This window comes from Microcaecilia unicolor, chromosome 2, assembly GCF_901765095.1.
Source record: "Microcaecilia unicolor chromosome 2, aMicUni1.1, whole genome shotgun sequence".
In the NCBI taxonomy this organism is placed as follows: domain Eukaryota; kingdom Metazoa; phylum Chordata; class Amphibia; order Gymnophiona; family Siphonopidae; genus Microcaecilia; species Microcaecilia unicolor.
Window position 1 is genome coordinate 467,175,041 of NC_044032.1, and position 21,625 is coordinate 467,196,665.

Below are 21,625 nucleotides of genomic sequence, written 5' to 3' on the forward strand. Positions count from 1 at the left end.
GTCAGATATATAGGCTGTATAATGGAGTGGAGGAGTGGCCAAGTGGTTAGCGCACCGGTCTTGCAATCCGGAGGTGGCCGGTTCAAATCCCACTGCTGCTCCTTCTGATCTTGGGCAAGTCACTTAACCCTCCATTGCCTCAGGTACAAACTTAGATTGTGAGCCCTCCAGGGACAGGAAATACCCAATGTACCTGAGTGTAACTCACCTTGAGCTACTACCGAAAAATGTGTGAGCAAAATGCAAATAAATAAATAAATAAATAAATAGTGTTAAGCACAATGCATGTGTATAGTGCTAGGCTGGGCTGTAAGTTCCCTGCTCCAGAACAGTATTCAATTGCCATTTCTAATTAGCCCTTAGTTTATTGCATTAGTCGCCAAAGGCATTCAGAAACAGAAAGTCTTAAGTGAGAAGGCAATGGAGTTTCAGCAGGAGGGACCTACTACATTAAACACTGAATTACAGATGGTATCCAAGAAAATATATCAAAAGGAAGGGATTACTAATTGGTTCTGATTAGTAGATTGTAGCAAATTAGTTGAAGAGTAGGGAATCAGTAATCGAGAGAGAACCTGTGGTTCTTCAGAGGAATGGATCATGTGCATGAGAAGCAATCTCTTATTCTATGTGGAATTGAGAGCCAATTTTCTCTCTTCAGGAGGGGTGTTATGTGATCCTATTTCTTGGCACTAAAGAGGAGCTTGATGGCAGTATTTTGAAACCGTTGCATACGCCAAATATCTAGTGTTCAAATTCCCTTAAATAGTAAATTACAGTAGTCCAAGTAACTGATGCCAGGGAACATATGGTTTTTAGTTTGAAAAAGCATTTGCTAGACAAGTTTAAGATGTGTGATTTGAAAGATAATTCAGAGTCAATAAAGATTCCTAATATTTTTAAGCAGGATAAAAGCTCACTCATGAGCCTGCCATGAAAACTGGGAGCATTAGAAACCGAGGATTCTCTCTTGAAAAGAATAAACCTTTATTTATTTATTTTTTTCTGGGTTAAGTTTCATTAATGTGTGGAGAGTCAGTGTGTAATGAGGCTTAATTTAAAGCAGAAGTTTCTAATATCTTGGACGGATTAACAGTAGTCAAAATCTGTTTGTCATCTGCATAGGCTACGAGTACCAGAGACTGAATAAGCCCCAGTAATGGGGCCAAAAAAATATTAAACAGAATTGAAGACAACAGAGAACCTTGTGGTACACCACAGATAAAAGGAGTAAGCAGCAGAACTTTGGCTGTTCCAAAGCATTTTAAGAGTTGTCATTTTATTTGTAGAATTTTGCTCATTAGTCCTAAATATTAAAATGCCATTTCAGGTTATATTGTGGCTATCACAAAAACGTGGTACAGCGAAATCCCAGGCCTGGGATATAGGCTTATAATATTTTTCAGGAAAGACAGAATAGGCAGAAAAGGGGGAGGATAGTACTTTTACATAAAAACACTTTACTAAAGCAACAGAAAAGAGAAGGTGGTACATCCATCTGTACTGAAGAGACCTACAGACAGAAGAACTGGACAGTAACATGCATAAGACTGCACTTGTGGGAAAGTGCTGCTGATGGGAGATTTTAATCTGAGGATATGGACTGGAGCATCTCATCATAACACTCAGAAGTAGAGAGATCATGAACTCCCCATTAAGTGATTATTCATAGAAAAATAGTAAGATGAAAGGCAATATTTGATCTGCTTCTTATAGAAAGCATCCCTAAAGTTCAGAGGGTGTTATTTAATACAAAAGCCATTAGCATGCTAGGATCATTCAAAATGAAAGTTCTGGAGTTCAAGGGTACTAGCACTGTTCAAATAAAGCAATGTTTCCTAACACCTAGACAGTCAGGCTTTCAGATTACCGCAATGAATATACATGTGGTAGATCTGCATACAACAGGTCTCCAAAACAAAACTCAAGGGGAAGAAAAAAAATTATGTTACCATAAAACCACACACAGCACCTACCGCAAAAATAGTTTTTAAAGCAATAGGTATCACATACAATATGACAAGGGCAGAATGATCTCCATACAAATTAAGCTCACCACCTTTTAGATAAAAATCATGTACCCATCCATACAAAAAAACAACAACAAAAAAAGCAATGTGCACGATAAGAAGACATGCTAACAGGTGGTAACATTTTTGTAAGCGACCATGTTTTTTTTTTTTTAATTGATAAGACAACTAACAATCTAAGCACCCTGTTTTGGCCATTATTTGGTCAGGGGATCTACTGCTAAGTATGAAAACTCATCTGTGGTGATGTGTCTCACCAGGCCTTGCAGGTCACCAGTGTTGACTTTGAAGCTAATAGAACGCCAGCGTCCAGCAAAACACATGCTGCACGGTTTGCCGACATTTCTGTTTCTACAATCTTTGAAGAAGATTTTGTTTCACCTTCCTAGAAGTTGCAGGAAAACCAAACCTCTGGGCCAAATGTAAGCAATTTTAAAACCATGCAACCAGACTGATGATATCAATTTGTAGCAGAAATAGACCTGGCAATAAAAAAGGCTGCAGTTAAGTGTTTAAAGCTCAAGACAACAAGAGGTTATACAGGTCCATCTACAGCCTGCCAGATGTAGTAAATCCAAAAACAGGACACAAAGTTGCAGAGTACTCGGCACTGGCTTCCAGCACTACAGCGCCTGAAATCCAGACAAGGATACCAAGCAAAAGTGTTGCAACACACTCACATTTGACCCACTAATATATACTGCTTCCAAAGGGAGAAGCTATTCAACACACACACATGCCATGTGCACTTGGCTCACCTTGTTCCAAGCTAAATGCTAAACTTTTCTTTAACTACTCAGAACTTTGAGCCAAAGTGAAATAAATATTTCTTGCCTCATAGGGGCTACGAATCTAACATGTTTAACACTTTGCCTGTGTAAACAGATCTTATGCAAGAAAGTGGCATCAGAAAAGGATGCGGAAGTTGAACATAAAAAAGCACTTTCTCCCTATAAAATGAATCTTTTTTTAAAATTTCTCTCATTTGTTCCCCCCCCCCCCCCGCAATCCCATGATTACAAAACATACATACATACAGTTTGCTAATATTTATGTTTTGTTTGTTATCTGGACTGCTCAGCTCTTCGATCTTACACTGAAGGTGTGCATTTATGAACACTTTATTAAGCACATGAGTGTTTTGCTTAATACATGAGAGATTAATGGGAGAAAGAAGCAATAACAGCATATTTCAGAGGTATGCATTTATTTACAAGGCAGGTGGCGGAGTCTGACCCAGAACAGTACTACCTCAGTATCAGGGTTAGCAGTAGAGAGCTAGATGTTGCTGCAAAATAGGACTGGATAAATTGAATCTCCCAATGTGACCAGCTCAAGAGAGTTCCAGTGAGGGAGGGAGCAGAGACAGGATGGTCTACTTCTGTGCGCTTCAACTCACCTCATGTAGGTTCAGTTCTTTTACCTTCTCCTTCAGTATAACCTGGAAAAAAAAACAAAAAAAACAAATCACACTGTTAGCAGACAGTCGCTCAAGACATCTCCAACAACCTGATTTATTAAATAAATGTAGATTTAATTAGCAGCTGTAGCACTTTGTAGCTTTATAACTAGAATGAGCCACCCTTCTTTAATGAAATACATTGTTAATGTATACAAAGTCCTAAGGAAAGTCTGAAAAATGGAAAGATGGAAACCCACAAACTAAAAAGTAAATGCAGTTTCATTTAAGGTCAGCAGTGAGGGGGCAGTTTTCAAAGGAACTGTTCAGTGGTACTTGGGTAAATCCCTATAATGAAAAACAGCTCTCCCATAGGTAAAGTTTGGTGGTGGGGGGGGGGGGGGGGGGGGGGGGGAGAAGACAGCGCTCCCACCAAATTATCCAGGTATTGGTGCTGAAGTGGCTCCCCACCATCAATATGACTTCCCTACTCCTTGGTCCCCCCCCACCAAACTAAGCAGGGTGACTACACCAATGTACACTCTCAAAGTGCAGGTGACTGGGATTTGGGGAAGAGGTACCCAAAATTTGTGGACTTGGCATCTTTGCACCTGTGGGGAGTTTTCTACTGAAACATCAGCCTGCATTAATAGAAGGTGTTAAGAACGGGAAATGAAAAGAACAGTGTAGAGGTAGTATGAAAATGTGAATTTCAAATTTAATGAAACCAATGAATGAATACATAAAGAGAGGTTCAGGAAATACATTTTGTGAGACCATGACAGAAGCACTGATTTCCTCCAGAAGAGCTAAGTGGCTGTGGAGACCCTTGAAGGAGAGGAAAGATCAGGAACAGGGGCCAAAAACAGAGTCAGTGAGTTTCAAAAACTGAAATCAAATAAGATTTAATGAGATAAAAGTTTGTGATGAACATTTGAGAGAGAGAGAGAGAGAGAGAGAGAGAGAGAGAGAGAGAGAGAGAGAGAGAGAGAGAGAAGCGAGACAGAATGATAACTAACAGGGGCAGAGGGATCAAGAGTCTATTTTTAGACTTGGTTAAATATGAAGAAGGCTTATGAAATCGTACCGATATCTATATGTTGCAGTTTCAGTGTTTGTCTGTGCCCCCGCTGTGACTTTGAACAGTGACACCTAGCAAACATCAAACCTGTCTAGTTTTCAAACTTGAGGAGTGCTGGGGGAGTTGTGGACAGTGAGTAAAACTGATTTTTGCCATTAAAAAATGCACTGGGCCTAGATATAACTAGATCCTTTTATCTGTTTTTTCCCTTTTTTTTCAGAAGCTCTATATAAAGGGTGAGAAAAATCTTCACAATGTAATCCATGACCAAGATGTAACAAATTGTATTTCCATCTTTCAGTGTAAGCCACACTGAACCCGCAAAAAGGTGGGAAAATGTGGGATACAAATGCAATAAATAAATAAATAAATAAAAATTTGAGGGAAAGGGAAATGGGACTTGATATACTGCCTTTCTGTGGTATTTTGCAACTACATTCAAAGCAGTTTACATATATTCAGGTACTTATTTTGTACCTGGGGCAATGGAGGGTTAAGTGACTTGCCCACAGTCACAAGGAGCTGCAGTGGGAATTGAACCCAGTTCCCCAGGATCAAAGTCCGCTGCACTAACCACTAGGCTACTCCTCCAGGGGTCATGTGTATATAGCAAATAAAATGGAGAAGAAACAGGGACAAGAAAGAACAGGTGAAAGAGGCAAGATACCAAGAAAGAGTAGTGCAAGGGAGATGAATATGAAGCAGGATAACAAGTGGGGAGAAAAGTGAGTGTAGGAAATAGGGAGACATACAGTGGGGGAAATAAGTATTTGATCCCTTGCTGATTTTGTAAGTTTGCCCACTGACAAAGACATGAGCAGCCCATAATTGAAGGGTAGGTTATTGGTAACAGTGAGAGATAGCACATCACAAATTAAATCCGGAAAATCACATTGTGGAAAGTATATGAATTTATTTGCATTCTGCAGAGGGAAATAAGTATTTAATCCCTCTGGCAAACAAGACCTAATACTTGGTGGCAAAACCCTTGTTGGCAAGCACAGCGGTCAGACGTCTTCTGTAGTTGATGATGAGGTTTGCACACATGTCAGGAGGAATTTTGGTCCACTCCTCTTTGCAGATCATCTCTAAATCATTAAGAGTTCTGGGCTGTCGCTTGGCAACTCGCAGCTTCAGCTCCCTCCATAAGTTTTCAATGGGATTAAGGTCTGGTGACTGGCTAGGCCACTCCATGACCCTAATGTGCTTCTTCCTGAGCCACTCCTTTGTTGCCTTGGCTGTATGTTTTGGGTCATTGTCGTGCTGGAAGACCCAGCCACGACCCATTTTTAAGGCCCTGGCGGAGGGAAGGAGGTTGTCACTCAGAATTGTACGGTACATGGCCCCATCCATTCTCCTATTGATGCGGTGAAGTAGTCCTGTGCCCTTAGCAGAGAAACACCCCCAAAACATAACATTTCCACCTCCATGCTTGACAGTGGGGACGGTGTTCTTTGGGTCATAGGCAGCATTTCTCTTCCTCCAAACACGGCGAGTTGAGTTCATGCCAAAGAGCTCAATTTTTGTCTCATCTGACCACAGCACCTTCTCCCAATCACTCTCGGCATCATCCAGGTGTTCACTGGCAAACTTCAGACGGGCCGTCACATGTGCCTTCCGGAGCAGGGGGACCTTGCGGGCACTGCAGGATTGCAATCCGTTATGTCGTAATGTGTTACCAATGGTTTTCGTGGTGACAGTGGTCCCAGCTGCCTTGAGATCATTGACAAGTTCCCCCCTTGTAGTTGTAGGCTGATTTCTAACCTTCCTCGTGATCAAGGATACCCACGAGGTGAGATTTTGCGTGGAGCCCCAGATCTTTGTCGCTTGACAGTCATTTTGTCCTTCTTCCATTTTCTTACTATGGCACCAACAGTTGTCTCCTTCTCGCCCAGCGTCTTACTGATGGTTTTGTAGCCCATTCCAGCCTTGTGCAGGTGTATGATCTTGTCCCTGACATCCTTAGACAGCTCCTTGCTCTTGGCCATTTTGTAGAGGTTAGAGTCTGACTGATTCACTGAGTCTGTGGACAGGTGTCTTTCATACAGGTGACCATTGCCGACAGCTGTCTGTCATGCAGGTAACGAGTTGATTTGGAGCATCTACCTGGTCTGTAGGGGCCAGATCTCTTACTGGTTGGTGGGGGATCAAATACTTATTTCCCTCTGCAGAATGCAAATAAATTCATATACTTTCCACAATGTGATTTTCCGGATTTAATTTGTGATGTGCTATCTCTCACTGTTACCAATAACCTACCCTTCAATTATGGGCTGCTCATGTCTTTGTCAGTGGGCAAACTTACAAAATCAGCAAGGGATCAAATACTTATTTCCCCCACTGTATGAGAGATGGTGAAGGAAAACAAATGAAGCAAGATATTTATCTAGGAGCTATAGAGACACCTAGGAAAAAAGGAGAAGGTTGTGCTAAAGAATATAAAACAGACCTAATCTCAAGATCTGTAGTAAGGAAGAGCTTATCTGTAACATAGGTTCTCTGAAGACAGTCACATAAATGGATAATATCACTGGTGCTCAAACGGGTGATATCACTCTTGCTTAATGATGACTGGACATTTTCCAGAGCTTTCTAAGAAATGCTTGAAATATCACCCAATAGCTTCAGATCTTTCTATGCAGCATGTCTCACGTTTATTAATCAGCTCAAGAGGGACCAACTTTGATTCAAATACACGTGCAAAGGAGCAAGCTTTGCTACTACTCATTGAGTCAATTAGATACTACAACTCTTACGACCCCTGAGGCAGGCACTGTGTGCCGAAACATGGCCCATGTAGGGTCATTTTTGGAAGACTGATGTCCAAGTTATGCGATTAAAGGAACTCTGTCCCAATTTTGAAGACCATCTTTGTTTACACCATCTACTATTAAAATGTTTTACTATGTATTGTGTTGACATTGTTATGTAGCATACTATTCCATACTTTGTATTGTTGTTTGAATATTTTTACTGCTGTAATTGTCTATTGCTTATGTTTTATTTATTTACTAGCAGTTGAGCCCGTTAAAACGGGCTAGTATGGGGGTTTTCCAAGGCCCCCTCCCCTCGCCGCTGCAGGTCCCCCCCCCAGAGTCGCCGCCGCCGCCGCCACCCCTCCACCCGGCCCGGGCCCTCTCTTCGCTATTGAACTTACGTCGCCGAAACGCAGCACGCAGATCAGCAGAGCTCCCGTCGGCCTTCCTTCTCTGCCTGTGTCCCACCCTCTTGTGACGTAACGTCGGCGAGGGCGGGACACAGGCAGGGAAGGAAGGCCGACGGGAGCTCAGCTGATCTGCCTGCTGCGTGTCGGCGATGTAAGTTCAATAGCGAAGAGAGTGCTCGGGCAGGTGGAGGGGGGGCGGCGGCGGCGACTCCGGGTGGGGGGAGCGGTAGCGGTGACCTCGGGGGGGGGGGAGTGGTAGCAACATTGGCGGTTCCCTCCTTCCCCTTCGCGCAGTTTCCCTCTCTGTCCCGCCCCCATCATCACATATTGACGCGGGGGCGGGACAGAGAGGGAAGTCTCTACTGCGCATTTGCGGGTGAGTACGGTCACTCGCCATTTATATGTTTGATTAGACATTCACTCAAGACGATGTACAGCAAGACTAAGTCAATCAGTAACACAGACCTTGTCACTAACCTTATGTTGCTTAAATGGTCTTGGATACACCTTTGAGAAGATGTTACAAAGCATCAAGGGGGTCTTTTACTAAAGGTTAGATTGAGTTATCTGCAGCAGTTCCCATTTTATTCCTATGGGACCTGCTGCAGATAACTCAATCTAACCTTTAGTAAAAGACCCCCCCCCCCCCCCAAGTGATGTTCCCTTCCCAAGTTGAAGCAAATTTGATGATGGTCTATGGGAATCTTCTGTTTCCATTTGGGACAAAACCTATGGCCAATAGCTTTCCTTGACATATTGTCAAAATAGCAGATGCAAAATTGAAAGAACACATTATTACTCAGAAAAAAAATGACTTGAGGAAGAAAAATTTGGTTGGTTTGTCACAGGGAGCCTCTGCCTAAAAAATAATCTTACTGGCATGATCAACATGGCATGAAAAAGCTGACTATGAGAAGAAAAATAAATTTTTTAATCATGTTAAAAAAAAAAAGCCTGAAAAGCAAGAATGGACAATTCACTTGGCTTCTGAGAAAAGACTGCTTAGCATGACAGTGCACAGAACATAAATAACAGGGTGTTGCAAAGCACCTTTTCCCAACCTTCTCAAGCCTAAGGCATGTATACATTAATATACTGTGTGGCACACCTACCACCAAAGAGCAGGCTATGTGAATATAGGGAGGACTGATTGAGCAAAAAAAAAAAACCCCAAAAACAACAAAAAACAAAACCCAACAACAAAAAAACCCCTGGCTAGAACTGAACGCTCCACCAAATATTAAAACAATGAGAAAGAGTGGGGAAGAGGCACACATGAAGTAGCATTCAGTAACTTTTGACATCAGTATAGAAACATAGAAAATGATGGCAGATAAAGACATCAGATCAATATTGAGTGAATGGTGGTCAACATTTTTGTAAACATTGATCGTCACCGGCTAATTTAGACTTGGATATTCAGTGCTGCACAATATCTGGGCACTGGCACTTAATGTGTGGGTCAGTGGTAACACCTGGAAGTTGTTGGTATAGACAATATTCAGTGTTGTACCCGCATAGTTAGCTGGGCAATGATAGACTTTTTAGCAGGCCTACTTGTCCGGTTATCTATGTGATATCAATACTGATTATCACCAGTGTGTACAAAAACTTAGATTGTGAGCTCTCTAGGGACAGAAAAAGTACCTGCATAGAATGTGTACTACTGCGTACATCTAGTAGTGCTATAGAAATGATTAGTAGTAGTAACCCCCAGCATCACCCAGACGCCACTCTTGCACTTCCCAGACAATGTCACAGCGGTCAGAGGGGATATTCAGTGGCAATGCCTGGTTAAGTGCCACTGAATATCCCTTATTAATCTGCTCCATGTGGTTAATTGGGCAGGAGGCCTACCTACCCAGTTAAATCACTTTGAATACTGAGCCCCACATGGCCTATCCAGTCTGCCCATGCATACGTATTTAGCTATACAATCCCTTCATCTCCCTCAGAAATTCTGCATCAGGGCAGGAGGCTCTGGCGATTTCCCCACACCTCAAGCTTTAGTGGGTGTAGTTACATCCTATATAGGTCTTTGAGCCTATTTACTACTCTGTGCTAAGGTTCTGCACATAACATGTGTTAACAGCCAACATTAAGATTTGTTAAATGCAAAACCTCTGTGTTAACAGTTTGAGGGCATTCCCAGAACTTTGGAGAAGTTGTCTGTGCGCTTAATGCAGAGCAATGATTGCTACTGTGCATTAACAGCATGGCCAATAATGTGGACTGCAATTGGCTACACCTCTGAAGCAGCAATTCCAGTTAACATGGCTAACAATCTCTGTGTTAATTGCAAGTCACAATTCCTACTAAGATCACACCGGAATTTCAATGCTAGTATTTAATGTGGCAATTAGTATGCGCTAACAGTTAGCACACAGGTTTTGTTCCTCTAGTTGTTACTCTTGAATTTGTCCCACCATCCCTATGGATCCTGTGGCACCTGTATTTATGGATTATCCACAGTCAGCGCATTTTTCGACACCACTTCCTTGGCTCTGTTGTACACAGAGTTGCCTTAGGGCTAAGGTTGCCAACTGGATCCAGATCACTTCACAGTGATGATCCAGTCCTGGATTTACCCCGTTGCATGCAGGGATTTGTAGTCTTGCATTTCTTAGAGAATACAATGGGGAAATCAGAACTACAAGTCCCTGCATGCAATGGGGTGAACCCAGGAATGGATCAACGCTGTTGGGCAAACCTGGATCCAGTTGGAAACTCTACTTAGGGCCACTTCCTTTTTCTTTTGGCTGCTCTCTACTTCATTTTCTCCATTCTTAGATGGGAAAGATGTCTTAACAGGGCACCTCACCCACCTGCCCCAGCTTTTCACCTTCCAGATGCTCCAGCTTCCCCTACTTGTGGCTTTCTGCTCCTTCCTCAAATGTTCACCACACATGAATGTCATGACCTCTCAGTTTCTAGCCACAAACAGACCTCTTCAGGCCTGGATTCCTGAAAACCATTCAGTATGTGGCTGACTGTTAGTTACCTTGGCAACCGCATATGACTGCCAGAGGTCCTGTATTGCAGCTGTTCCTAACACTCAAGAGTTGAGTCACACATGGCGCTCAATACACACGCTCCACATTTCACTCAGCCTGGGCCTAAGAGGCTAGAAGAAATCAGAAGAGGGAATAAAAGGGGCTGTATGTAATAGGTGCTGGTCTGGACCGCAGCATCAGGAAGTGGAGACATTTTTTGTGCAGTATACCTAATCAGGTCCCACAGCAGAAACACGATTACAAAGGACACCACACCAGGAAGTTGGTTAAATGCCACAACAAGTACACACAGGCGAATTACGGTAATCATCTTTGATTTCATTTGGAAGCTTTATATAGGAGTATGTTTACTTCTAATTTGTCATAGTGAATTGGGATTGCTGCATTCTAGTTTAATTTCTCCTCTGCCTTCAGCCCAGAAATGAGGTGTAAACAAACAATTAATAGTATCTGGTAGTTTCTCACCTGCTTGTATGCATACAACTCCTTGTGTGCTTGATGCCTGAGTCTGAAAGTTAAAAAGAGAAGGAAAATAAATGAATGGAACAGTCCATAACACTCAAACAGCCAGAATAAAAAAAATTTGGTTTCTTGTGCTTTGCTGCTCATTTAGGTGGGATAATACATCACATAAATAGTATTTATTTCACATAAACTATTTCCTCCTCCCTCAAATGCAACTAGCAGATCAGCAAATGCATGTACTTTTCCACAGGCTATTAAAAAAACAAAAGTAGTCTCTCTAATCCTAAATCTCTTTAAATCCTATTTTCGCAGGTCACGTCTAGGCCTAGATTTCTGCCAGCACAAAAGACAGATGCCACATTACTTTGAATTTTGAAAAGGCAGTACAAATTCAACTAGATAGAAGAAATTCACTTTGTAATAAGGGATGTGTGTGGGGGTGGGTCCCCTTCAATATATACTCTAATGGGCACTAATACACATTAGTGTGTGCTAAGTGTCATGCAGCCCATAGGTCTTAAATAGGCTGCGCAGCATTTAGTGAGCACTAAGCTTTAGTAATAGAGACCCTAAACATGGCTTCAACAATACAGGGAGTAATTTTCAAAAGTAATTTTCCTGAGTATGTGGCTGCATATGTGAGTGAGGGCCTTTTTACTAAAGCCTAGTGCGTGGTATGTGCCGCATGCCCCGTTTTATACCTATGGGCCGTGCAGCACTTGGTACGCACTAATGTCTGTTAGCACATGCTAGGCGTTAGTACAAGGGCTCCTAAATGTTATAAAAATTCTAACCAGCATAAAACTATATGCGCCATGATGCACATATTTTGCTGGTAGGCATGTACAGAGGTGAAGTCTGGGCAGAGCATAGGTGGAGTTTCACAAACATGCGCATAGATTATAGGATATGCTAAATTTATATGCATACTTAAAGTAACCTAGGTGCAGACATTTACAATGTAGGTAGTATTTCTTTCATTGACACTTGTATTTTGTAGAAGACGCAATGTATGTGTTTTTATAAAATATTGCTTAGTAGGTGCCTACTTGCTCCTCTTAAACTTAGTGGTCCCTTTATAAAACTAGCCTCCCAAGGTGTACTCTGCCAGATGTACATCCATGGCTCATCATTTGTTTGACGCGCTCATTAAAATATTTATTCCATTTGACCTGGATTATTCACCCAGTGTTCAAGCACACACTAGGCGGCTATGGTATCTGAATAATGCAAAAGCTCAGATGCATGGTATGCAAGTGATTCAATCACCTGTGATAATGAAAGCCCTTTCACAAAGATGCAGTGAATGCTGACATCAGTCACTACTCTGAATTTCTTAGAAAAGTGTTTCCAGTTATTAAAAAAAAAATTCTGCATAAAGATTTTCCATCATTATAACTGGAGGACCAAAGAACATGAATATCCTTTTTTTTTAAAGAAAGGCAAAGACACAGAATTTGTGGGGGGAGAGAAGATGGACCTTCACATGTTACAGCTATGATCACCTATGCCAGTAACAAGGTTGAAGAAGTCCCATTTTCATGGACAGCCAGGGTTTTGGAGATAATCATGGGAAGTATCAATGTTGTATGGAAAACTTTCTTTGCCCAAGTGCGTATGGCAATTGCTTTTCATTTTTTGTTCAGATTTAAATTTATCACAGTTCACCATTCACTGTCATTTCCTACAATTGTCCTTAAAGGTAATTCTATTCAAGCTAGGCACTTGGCACCAGTTTTAATACCAATAATTTTCAAGCCTCTGTTCCCTGTTGGGTTTCTCTACTTTAAAAAAGGGAAAATTGTACCTTTCTGGGAAATTGCTAAGGCTTCTGTCTACGTAAAATAAGGGAATGTTCACCAACTGTATGAACAAGTTAAGGCAGCGACAGTATTTCACAGGAAATAACAGTTTATATGGATTTACCTCCAAAATTAGTACCCTTAACCTCTCCGAGTTCAAAGAATAGAAATCTGTGAAACAGGCAGCACAGTCTAGAAGAAAAAATGTCATCAAAGTCTTATGTTTTTTGTAATGGAGTAGCACTTAAAGATGCAGTATCCTCACTGTTGCAGGGAGGCAATTCTGAGTTTATGGGACTTGCAGTGACACTCTGGAAGAGCACTAGAATAGGTCTTTAAAGAGATTTACACCTTTGGAGAGAAGGCTCATGGGTCTGGGAGTAATGGTTGGATCAGGGGTGTAGCTACGTGGGGCCACGGGGGCATGGGCCCCCATAGATTTGGCCCTGGCCCCCCCCGCTGCCAACCCCTTTGACCCCCCTCCCGCCGTCGCCGCCATCGGGTAACTTTGTTGGCAGGGGTCCCCAACCCCCGCCAGCCGAAGTCCTCTTCTTCAGCGCAGCCGCGTTGCTGATCTACAAGGCTTCTGTTTCTGTGAGTCTGACGTCGTGCATGTTGCGTGCAGGACGTCAGACTCACAGAAACAGAAGCCTTGCAGATCAGCAACGCGGCTGCACTGGAGAAGAGGACTTCGACTGGCGGGGGTTAGGGACCCCCACCAGCAAAGGTACCCGATGGCGGCGGGAAGGGGGGGGGTCGGCAGCGCTGGGGGGGGGGGGCTAAAATGTGCCCCCTCTCCTCGGGCTCTGGACCCCCTCCCGCTGAAGTCTGGCTATGCCCCTGGGTTGGATATTCACTAATTTCTTGCATAGTCAAAGTTTGAAGTCTCAAGATGGCTGACATTTCCTCAGCAGAGGTAGATCAAGGCACCGGAGAGGGTGAGTTAAATATATGCAGCTGTAGACAGCTAAGAAGCATTGTAAACATTAGTAGCCAGCCAGCCAACCTCTTCGATACAAGCTCCCCTCCCTACTCTGAGCCACTAGGTCCTTCTCCATCCTGGTGTATCTCAACTTTGTAGAGACACCAAATTCAGCTCTTTCATTCACTATATCTAGGGCTGCAGTAAATTGTATTGGTGCTCTCTGCAACAGGCTACTTTGATATTAATTTATCATACCAACAACAGTATTAGAATTATTAGAATGCTTCAGTTCAGCAACAGCAGTGGAAACAATTCTAGTTTGTTCTGTATGAAGTACTTTTTCTTTGGCATCTCAGTATGCAGTAGTGGAGGAGAACAGGTCCCTCTTGATAACCTAGGAGTCCTCTGGTAATTTTTGGCAGTTTTTATATTAAAAACACAGATCTGACCCTGCATAGTGATGGCCAAATATATTAAAATTTTCTTTAAAACTGCCCATACACTACACATTACTTAAGAACTCAGTTCTTTATCAGATAATCCATTTGCATTGCCTACGTTACCCTCTGTCCACTGGGTTTTTCACTGCAGTATAAAAGCAGTCCAATTTTAAAAATAAACATGTTAATAATCCTTCCCCTACCCTTAAGAGGGCAAAAAAGTTAAGTCACTTCAAGAAAATCCCCACTAGATTTAAAACGACTGGCATGGAGTAATGACAGACCTTTCACAATGCAGTGAAAAGGGCAGGTATTTCCACATAACTTGATATAAAGAGATATTGCATCTTCAGCTTTCCGAAAAGATGAGACAATAACTGACTGGTTTAATATGAGCCTGTTGTTAATATGAAGGGGTAAAAGAAACAAACAGGATTTTCAATGATCACTAAGGAATGCAAATGATCTCTCTCTGAAATGACAACTTTGTTTAACCACCGTGTCAACAGCATAAGAACACTGTCAAGCATGACAGACACCAAGAATAGTAGCCAAAGTCTGATGATATAGATTAGAATATGGAATGTTAGCGTCGGCCAATCAGCAGCCATATTCAGCAGTCAGCAACCCATTAAAATGAACCATGCAAAAAAACATTTCAAACATATATTTTTTTTAAATACAGTTTTTATAAATAACATTTTCTTTAAAAAATCTTGTTATACAAAACTAGTAAAAAAGGCCCGTTTCTAACACAAATGAAACGGGCGCTAGCAAGGTTTGCCTCAGAGTGTGTATGTTTGAGAGAGTGTGTGTGAGAGTGACTGTGAGAGAGAGAGAGAGAGAGTGAATGTGCGAGTGTGTTTTGTGACAGAGAGTGAGACAGGGTGCGAGTATGTCTGTAAGAGAGAGAGAGAGAGTGTGTGTGTGAGCATGAGACTGTGTGCCAGGGCCCCCCCTCCCTCCCAGTTCCAGGGTCCCCCCTCCCTCCCGCCCTCAGAGTTCCAGGCTTGTTGTCCCTCTCCCTCCCTCCGAGTTCCAGGGTCGTCCCCTCCCTCCCTCCCTGCCTCCGAGTTCCAGGGTCATCCCCTCCCTGCCTCTGAGTTCCAGGGTTGTCCCCTCCCTGCCTCCCTTCGAGTTTCAGGGTCCCCTCCCTCCCCTGCATTATGCTCTCTCCCCTGCATTCATCCATATGCAGGCAACGTCCTCTGTGCCCTGCCCCCTCCATCCATCTATGTGCAGCAATTCTCCCCTGCCCCCTCCACCTCCCTCCGAGTTCCAGGCCCCCCTCCCTCCCTCCCCCCCTTCCAAGTTCCAGGGTCCCCCCTCCCTCTGTCCCTCCCTCCCATTTCCAGGGTCCCATGGAACTGGGAGGGTGGGGGGACGGAGAACGTTGGAGGAGTGACGTCAGCAGGTGGTTGCAATCCCAGTGACACACATTGGAACGTTGGAGAACGTTGGAGGAGTGATGTCAGCAGGTGGTTACGAACCCAGTGAGACACACTGGAATGTTGGAGGAGCAAATTATTATATTAGATTTTTCCTGTGAACTTACAGCTAGGGTTACTAATGTGCAGTACAGCATTAGCACTTGCTAACACTGTGAACTTGTGTTATTACCAAGTAGCACCCACTGCATAAATGATATCTGCAGTACAATAATGTGCACAAAAGGTGTTGAGCACACTAAAGCTATAGTTACTGTACTTTAATAACTGTTAGTGCTTGCAAAAGATGTTGGCTTAACCAAAGACCTCTATTCATTCTCCTAAAAGCGGAGTGGAGGAGTGGCCTAGTGGTGGTTAAAGAACTGGTCTTGACATCCTGAGGAAGCCAGTTCAAATCCCACTGCTGCTCCTTGTGACCTTGGGCAAGTCACTTAACTCTCCATTGCCTCAGGTACAAGCTTAGATTGTGAGCCCTCTAGGGACAGGGAAATACCCAGTGTACCTGAATGTAACTCACCTTGAGCTACTACTGAAAAAGGTGTGAGCAAAATCAAAATCTACAATCTATATATATGTTTAAATCTTTTTTATTAATCAGTCAAAGCAACAAGAACCAGGAACATACATTGTGTAAACAAAGCTGCTGTAACAGTGGCTCTGAACGGTCAACAATCTATATATATAAAACTCACCCTCAACGTTCTATTGTCTGCTGACGTCACTGAAGCCAAGGTTCGTATGTTCGAAGCTCTGAAGCCACGAAAATCACAATCTCTGGGCCCCGCCCTCGCGTCAAACGTTATGACGTTGAGGGCGGAGCAGAGTCTCACCTTCAATGATCTACTCAGGCCACAAACTCCGGATTTCCACACTGTAGCTCTGCTCCGCCCTCGCGTCAAAACGTGATGACATCTAGGGCGGGGCACGAAAACCGCCACCCACACAGAGCTACAACGGAAACAGCAGCGGTGCACGCCACGAACCAGGTAAAACAGCGACGAGCCACGCAGCCATGAAACCCTTGCTAGCGCCCGTTTCATTGCGCTTAGAAACGGGCCTTTGTTTACTAGTAAATAAATAAAAGGCCCAGCATGGGTTATGGACTTCATTATACCACAGTGCCAATGAACTCGAGTGTGGGAGTCAAACTCAGTCTCCCATCTTTGGCCTCTCCACTGATTCTGAAGGCAATGTGGCAAATATTATGGCATTTGTCACGATGTGGGCACCTATCCATTGGTAGCATGACTGAGCCCACTGACGCATTATCACACAACCTTCTAATGGCTTTCAGGTGGCACTGAATTTCCTGAATCTAGATTCAGGCTGGTAAGTTAATGGTGAAAAGATTGGAACTTTGCACATTATGAACTGGTACAGGCAAGTATCATCTGACAATACTTGCTGCCATGGGTACCACCGTTCATGCGGTAATTAGGCAGCATGTGGCAATGTGGCTGCGCTGCCGATCACCGCCGGGAATTCCCCCCACCGTGAGAAATGGCGTGTGCCAGCTTCGGAATTACCCCGGCGGCGATGTCGATTTCGCACATGCTACCTGCACATTAGTCCTACCGCGGATTAGTAAAAGGGCCCCTTTGTAAGCCAAATCATAGTCAAAAATACTAAGGCAATTTTATAACTGAGCACTTCTAATTGGCTCCCAGAGAGTGTGTGGTAAGAGCCTAAGTTCTGTTATAGAATACTAGTGCAACCGAGTATGTCCACGCCTAACATTTAGGCACTTGCACTTAAGCCAGCCATAGGGCTGGTGTAAGTGTGCACACCGAAGTGTTAACAGGGACAGGTGTAACTTAGTATTCTGTAAGTTATGCACATAAGTGAAAGCCCTGCCTAAGTCCCACCCATGCTCCTCCCCTTGCAAATCTGTTCTATAGAAGTTGAGTTTTTGCAGAAGAGCACTTAGGTACTAGGACATACACATGTAAATTCTAGCATTCTAAACATTTACTAGCATAATGCATGCAAAAATATGAGCACCTAGGTTACAGAGTTGCCCCTTTTCTTACAAGACCAGGGAGAAAATACAGGCTCCTTTTACTAAGCGGCGGTAAGCCCAATGCAGGCTTACCACTCGCTATAACGGAAGTACCGCTAGGCTACCGCAGCAGCCGGCGGTACTTCCCACCCCTACTGCGTCGTCATTTCCTGCGCCGGACTGTAGCATCATTTGTAGCGCCGGACTGTACCTGGTGATAATTGGGCAGTGCCATGCACTGCACGGTTACTGCCGGTTTAGCGCGGGAGCCCTTACTGCCACCTCAATGGGTGGCAGTAAGGGCTTCCCCCTCCCCCGAAATGGCCGCACGGCAAGTGCTTTACTTGCCACCCAGCCATTTCCTGCAGGAAAGCGAGACCTTCCCTTTTACCAGCTGCAGTAAAAGGGGGCCTCGGCGCGCCTGTAAAACATGCGCCGACGCCAGTGCCGGCCCCCTTTTGCCGCAGCTTGGTAAAAGGGGCCCTGTGTGCCTAAAGCAAACACCCTCACAGAACACTCTGGTAAGCTGTGCCAGGAAATTCTTTACTTTGAGTGCAATATATTTTAAAGAATATGCTTTAAAAAAAAAATCCTTTTTTTCAGAAGGTTATAGGTAGTGCTCAATAGCTGCATACCCTTTAAGGATGAGAGTACTCCGTACAACTTCATTTTTGTAAATGCGGTAACCCAGTCACACTGGAAAGATTCCTTCATTATAGACTCTAGCTTTACTTGGATTCTTGCTGGCTATTTGAGACTGTACTCTTGATGGCAAAGATGGATATATTGTATGGAATCTATTACAGAGAAATTCCTGCCCCATCGGAGAGTCATTACATGCAGCATTTCTTTGAGGTTTGCATTTTACTTATACAATCTGTGGTCTAGAATCTAAGCACAAGCCCTACAGTTCTAAGGTCTTCCATTCTGACTTCTCACATTATACAGGTGGGCAAAAGAAGTGACAGAAGAACACCAGGTTGTCACCAAAGGCCTTATTGTGTAAAAGACCCAACATGGCCGGGTTTCAGCAATAATGCCTGCATCGAGGTGTCACAGTCTTTCACAATATTTCATTGAAGTACTGTTAACACAGTATACAGGTTCTTTTTCCACTTACTCATCATTTAAGTCTGTAAAATGTGATCACAGTGTCCTGGATCCAGTTTTTTTCTGAAAGTGAAAGCTGGCTCCAGGACGAATCGTATTTTACAGACCTTTTTCTCAATCACTTCTGGTTCCTTTGGTGATAAGGACTCTTCAAAATCTATACTTGAGTTTTGGCATTACACTGAAGCAAAGGTGACTGATATCCAAATTGTCACATGCAAAAATTACAAATCAGTTATAACAAGATGTCATCAGCTGATGTTTTTGACAGCTCTCTTGACTTGACTGCTCCCACCTTTCTTACCCTTAGCATACAAGTTTCGGCTGTTATGATCCTCCACCAGAGCTCTTCACAGTCATCACACTGCCACATGCACAGTGTGACTACAGCATGCGCAGCTGTACAGGGAAAAGCTTGGTAAAAACAGGGAGCAGAACTACAATGAAAGGCCACATCTTTCATTAGTGAAAAAAAGTGTTAAGATGAGCAAGTAGTAAAGACACCTAGGAAACTTACCCAAGAGCCATATTCAAATCTTTTCCCCCTACCTCCACAGTGCACAAAGAGATGAAATGTTTGATCAACCTAATTCCAGAAATGAGAATATTACTGCCAAGAGGCGATAAAACTGTCATTTTGAGCACTGCAGCATTAATTCTCTTTATGATGCCAAACTAATCATCATGTGGAAATTTCAAAGTCAGCAGCAGAGTGGCTACAAGTTTATACGGCTAATTTTACAAGGCCTTTAATCTAAAACATACAAACAGTAACTGTACAAACTCAGTTGGTTTATATCTGATTTGTGTTTGAAATGTATGGTACCCACATGCAGAGTGACACAACAGTTCCCAACCAGCAAAACATTCACACACAAAGCGCTTTAATCTTGCCCAATGAGGCCTTTTTGTATTTTCACAGGAGTCTAAACCCTCTTGCTTTGGCTGTGCTTCAAATGATTTCATATGTCCATCAGCAGGATATTAACAAGCTCTCAATCTCAACCAAAACGTCAAGGGTGTGGTGTGGTGTGTGTGTATGTAGGGGAGGGAGGAGGTCCTTCTTTGACTTCAAATTGGAGCCCTACACTATCATCTTAGCCGAAAAGGCTGAAGAAACGATGAGCAGAGCCAAAGAAAGGGCCTGAGATTAATTAGGCCATCATGGTAAACTGTTGGTAGCCTGCATTTTAAATGTACATAATCTTTGTCTTGTTCATGATGGCATGGCAACCACTGTTCTTATTTTGCTTTCCACACATCCCACACCGCTTTCCTTTCTCCAGGGAAATGTGTTTTTTTTCCACATTTTCCAGCAACAGTTTCAAAACACTGAAAACTTTATTGAATACCTTTATAACTGAAATAACTGAATTAACAAGCCCACTTTGCATGGTTACCTTCCAAATTGTGCTGGTGGAAGAGCACCTTGCACACAACAAACAGAAACCTTGCAAGACTATAAATTCAATTAATTTGATATCCATCCTCAATTAAGTCCAGAGGGACTACTAATGTACTTTTCGTAATGCCTGCACATGCAGAGATCACTTAGTTATCTGTCTCTGCCTGCAGCTATATGAAATGGGGAATGTTTTGCTTCATTACATTTTACTTTCATGGTTAGTCGCTTTATTGGTTTATAAAACAGGCACGCCTCCCAATAAACTCTGCAGGATGCTGCAGAAATATTGCAAATGCAGACAACCTAACTTTCTTAAATTCTAAGCAGCCCTGGCCCAACCATACCTATATCTTATGCTACAAGATACTGGCTCCCTTCACATCCTCTCAATAGATTTTTATACAAGAGAGCAAGCAACACACATACACACACAAGAGACAGAGAGAGAGAGCATAAACATTCAGAGTATTTCACAAATTCAGGGTAAGTGAAGTCTAGAAGTTTTATTTCCTGAGAAATTATATACACAGAGGCAGATTTTTGACTGCTATAATTAGCAGGAACTGTAGGAGTATTTACTTGAGATCTCACCTTTGCTGGTCTTGGCCTATACAGCCATTCTGTTATAACAATATGGATTTTACAGCCTGTGGCCTGTATGCATCAGTAATCATCAGAAACCAGCTTGGTTACAAAGGAAAATTACTGCTGAGCATACCATGATGACTTCATCTAAGGCCATATTCTTTGTTGCAAACTAGCCCAGTTATCTCCTGGGAAGATTGGAGGAGAGAGACACACATGGCTCCAGGAGTATGGGATCAGACAGGGGGGTTTGCATGCCATCGATAACAGTTTCATGGCTACAACAAAGGCTCTCTTCATGACCATGAAGCTGGCTGGACATTATTACATTGTCTGTGATTGGTCCACAGGTATCATCTGACCCATGGATGCCAAAAAGTTGGACCGAAGAAGAGGAAGAGAGAAGGGAGGACAGGAAGACTGGCAGGAGGATAGAAGGCTTGGAAAGAACAAGAGACCGATTTCCTAAACACCAATGAACTGCATACCTTGTAACAAACTCACAAGGTTAGCTCAGCTACAATATACGGCCTTACCTAATGACTGTCATCTGTATCCAGAATACAGATCTCAGACTTATTCCTGGACTGAGAGACTCGCTGAGGATTCAGCTTGAGTGTCAGAGGAGGAATCCGCTTCTTTACCACTGGAAGTCTGCCACAGACGGCAAGGTGAGATAACAGGATATACTACCTATGGTCATGGGGATAATTAGTCCTTGGCTTTTGTCCGAGACAGATGGGTTTTATGTCATGA

The 21,625-nt window shown here is 43.1% G+C and overlaps 1 protein-coding gene across 1 annotated transcript in view; it reads right to left on the bottom strand.

The window, feature by feature from the left end:
- RNF24 (ring finger protein 24) overlaps positions 1-21,625 on the bottom strand; it is a 147,856-nt gene that overhangs the window by 19,991 nt on the left and 106,240 nt on the right. Inside the window, exons 3-4 of the mRNA XM_030191018.1 lie at positions 11,156-11,198; positions 3,430-3,471 (exon numbers count right to left, since the gene is read on the bottom strand). Coding sequence (XP_030046878.1) covers positions 3,430-3,471; positions 11,156-11,198 — 85 coding nt within the window. The remainder of the gene's footprint in view (positions 1-3,429; positions 3,472-11,155; positions 11,199-21,625) is intronic.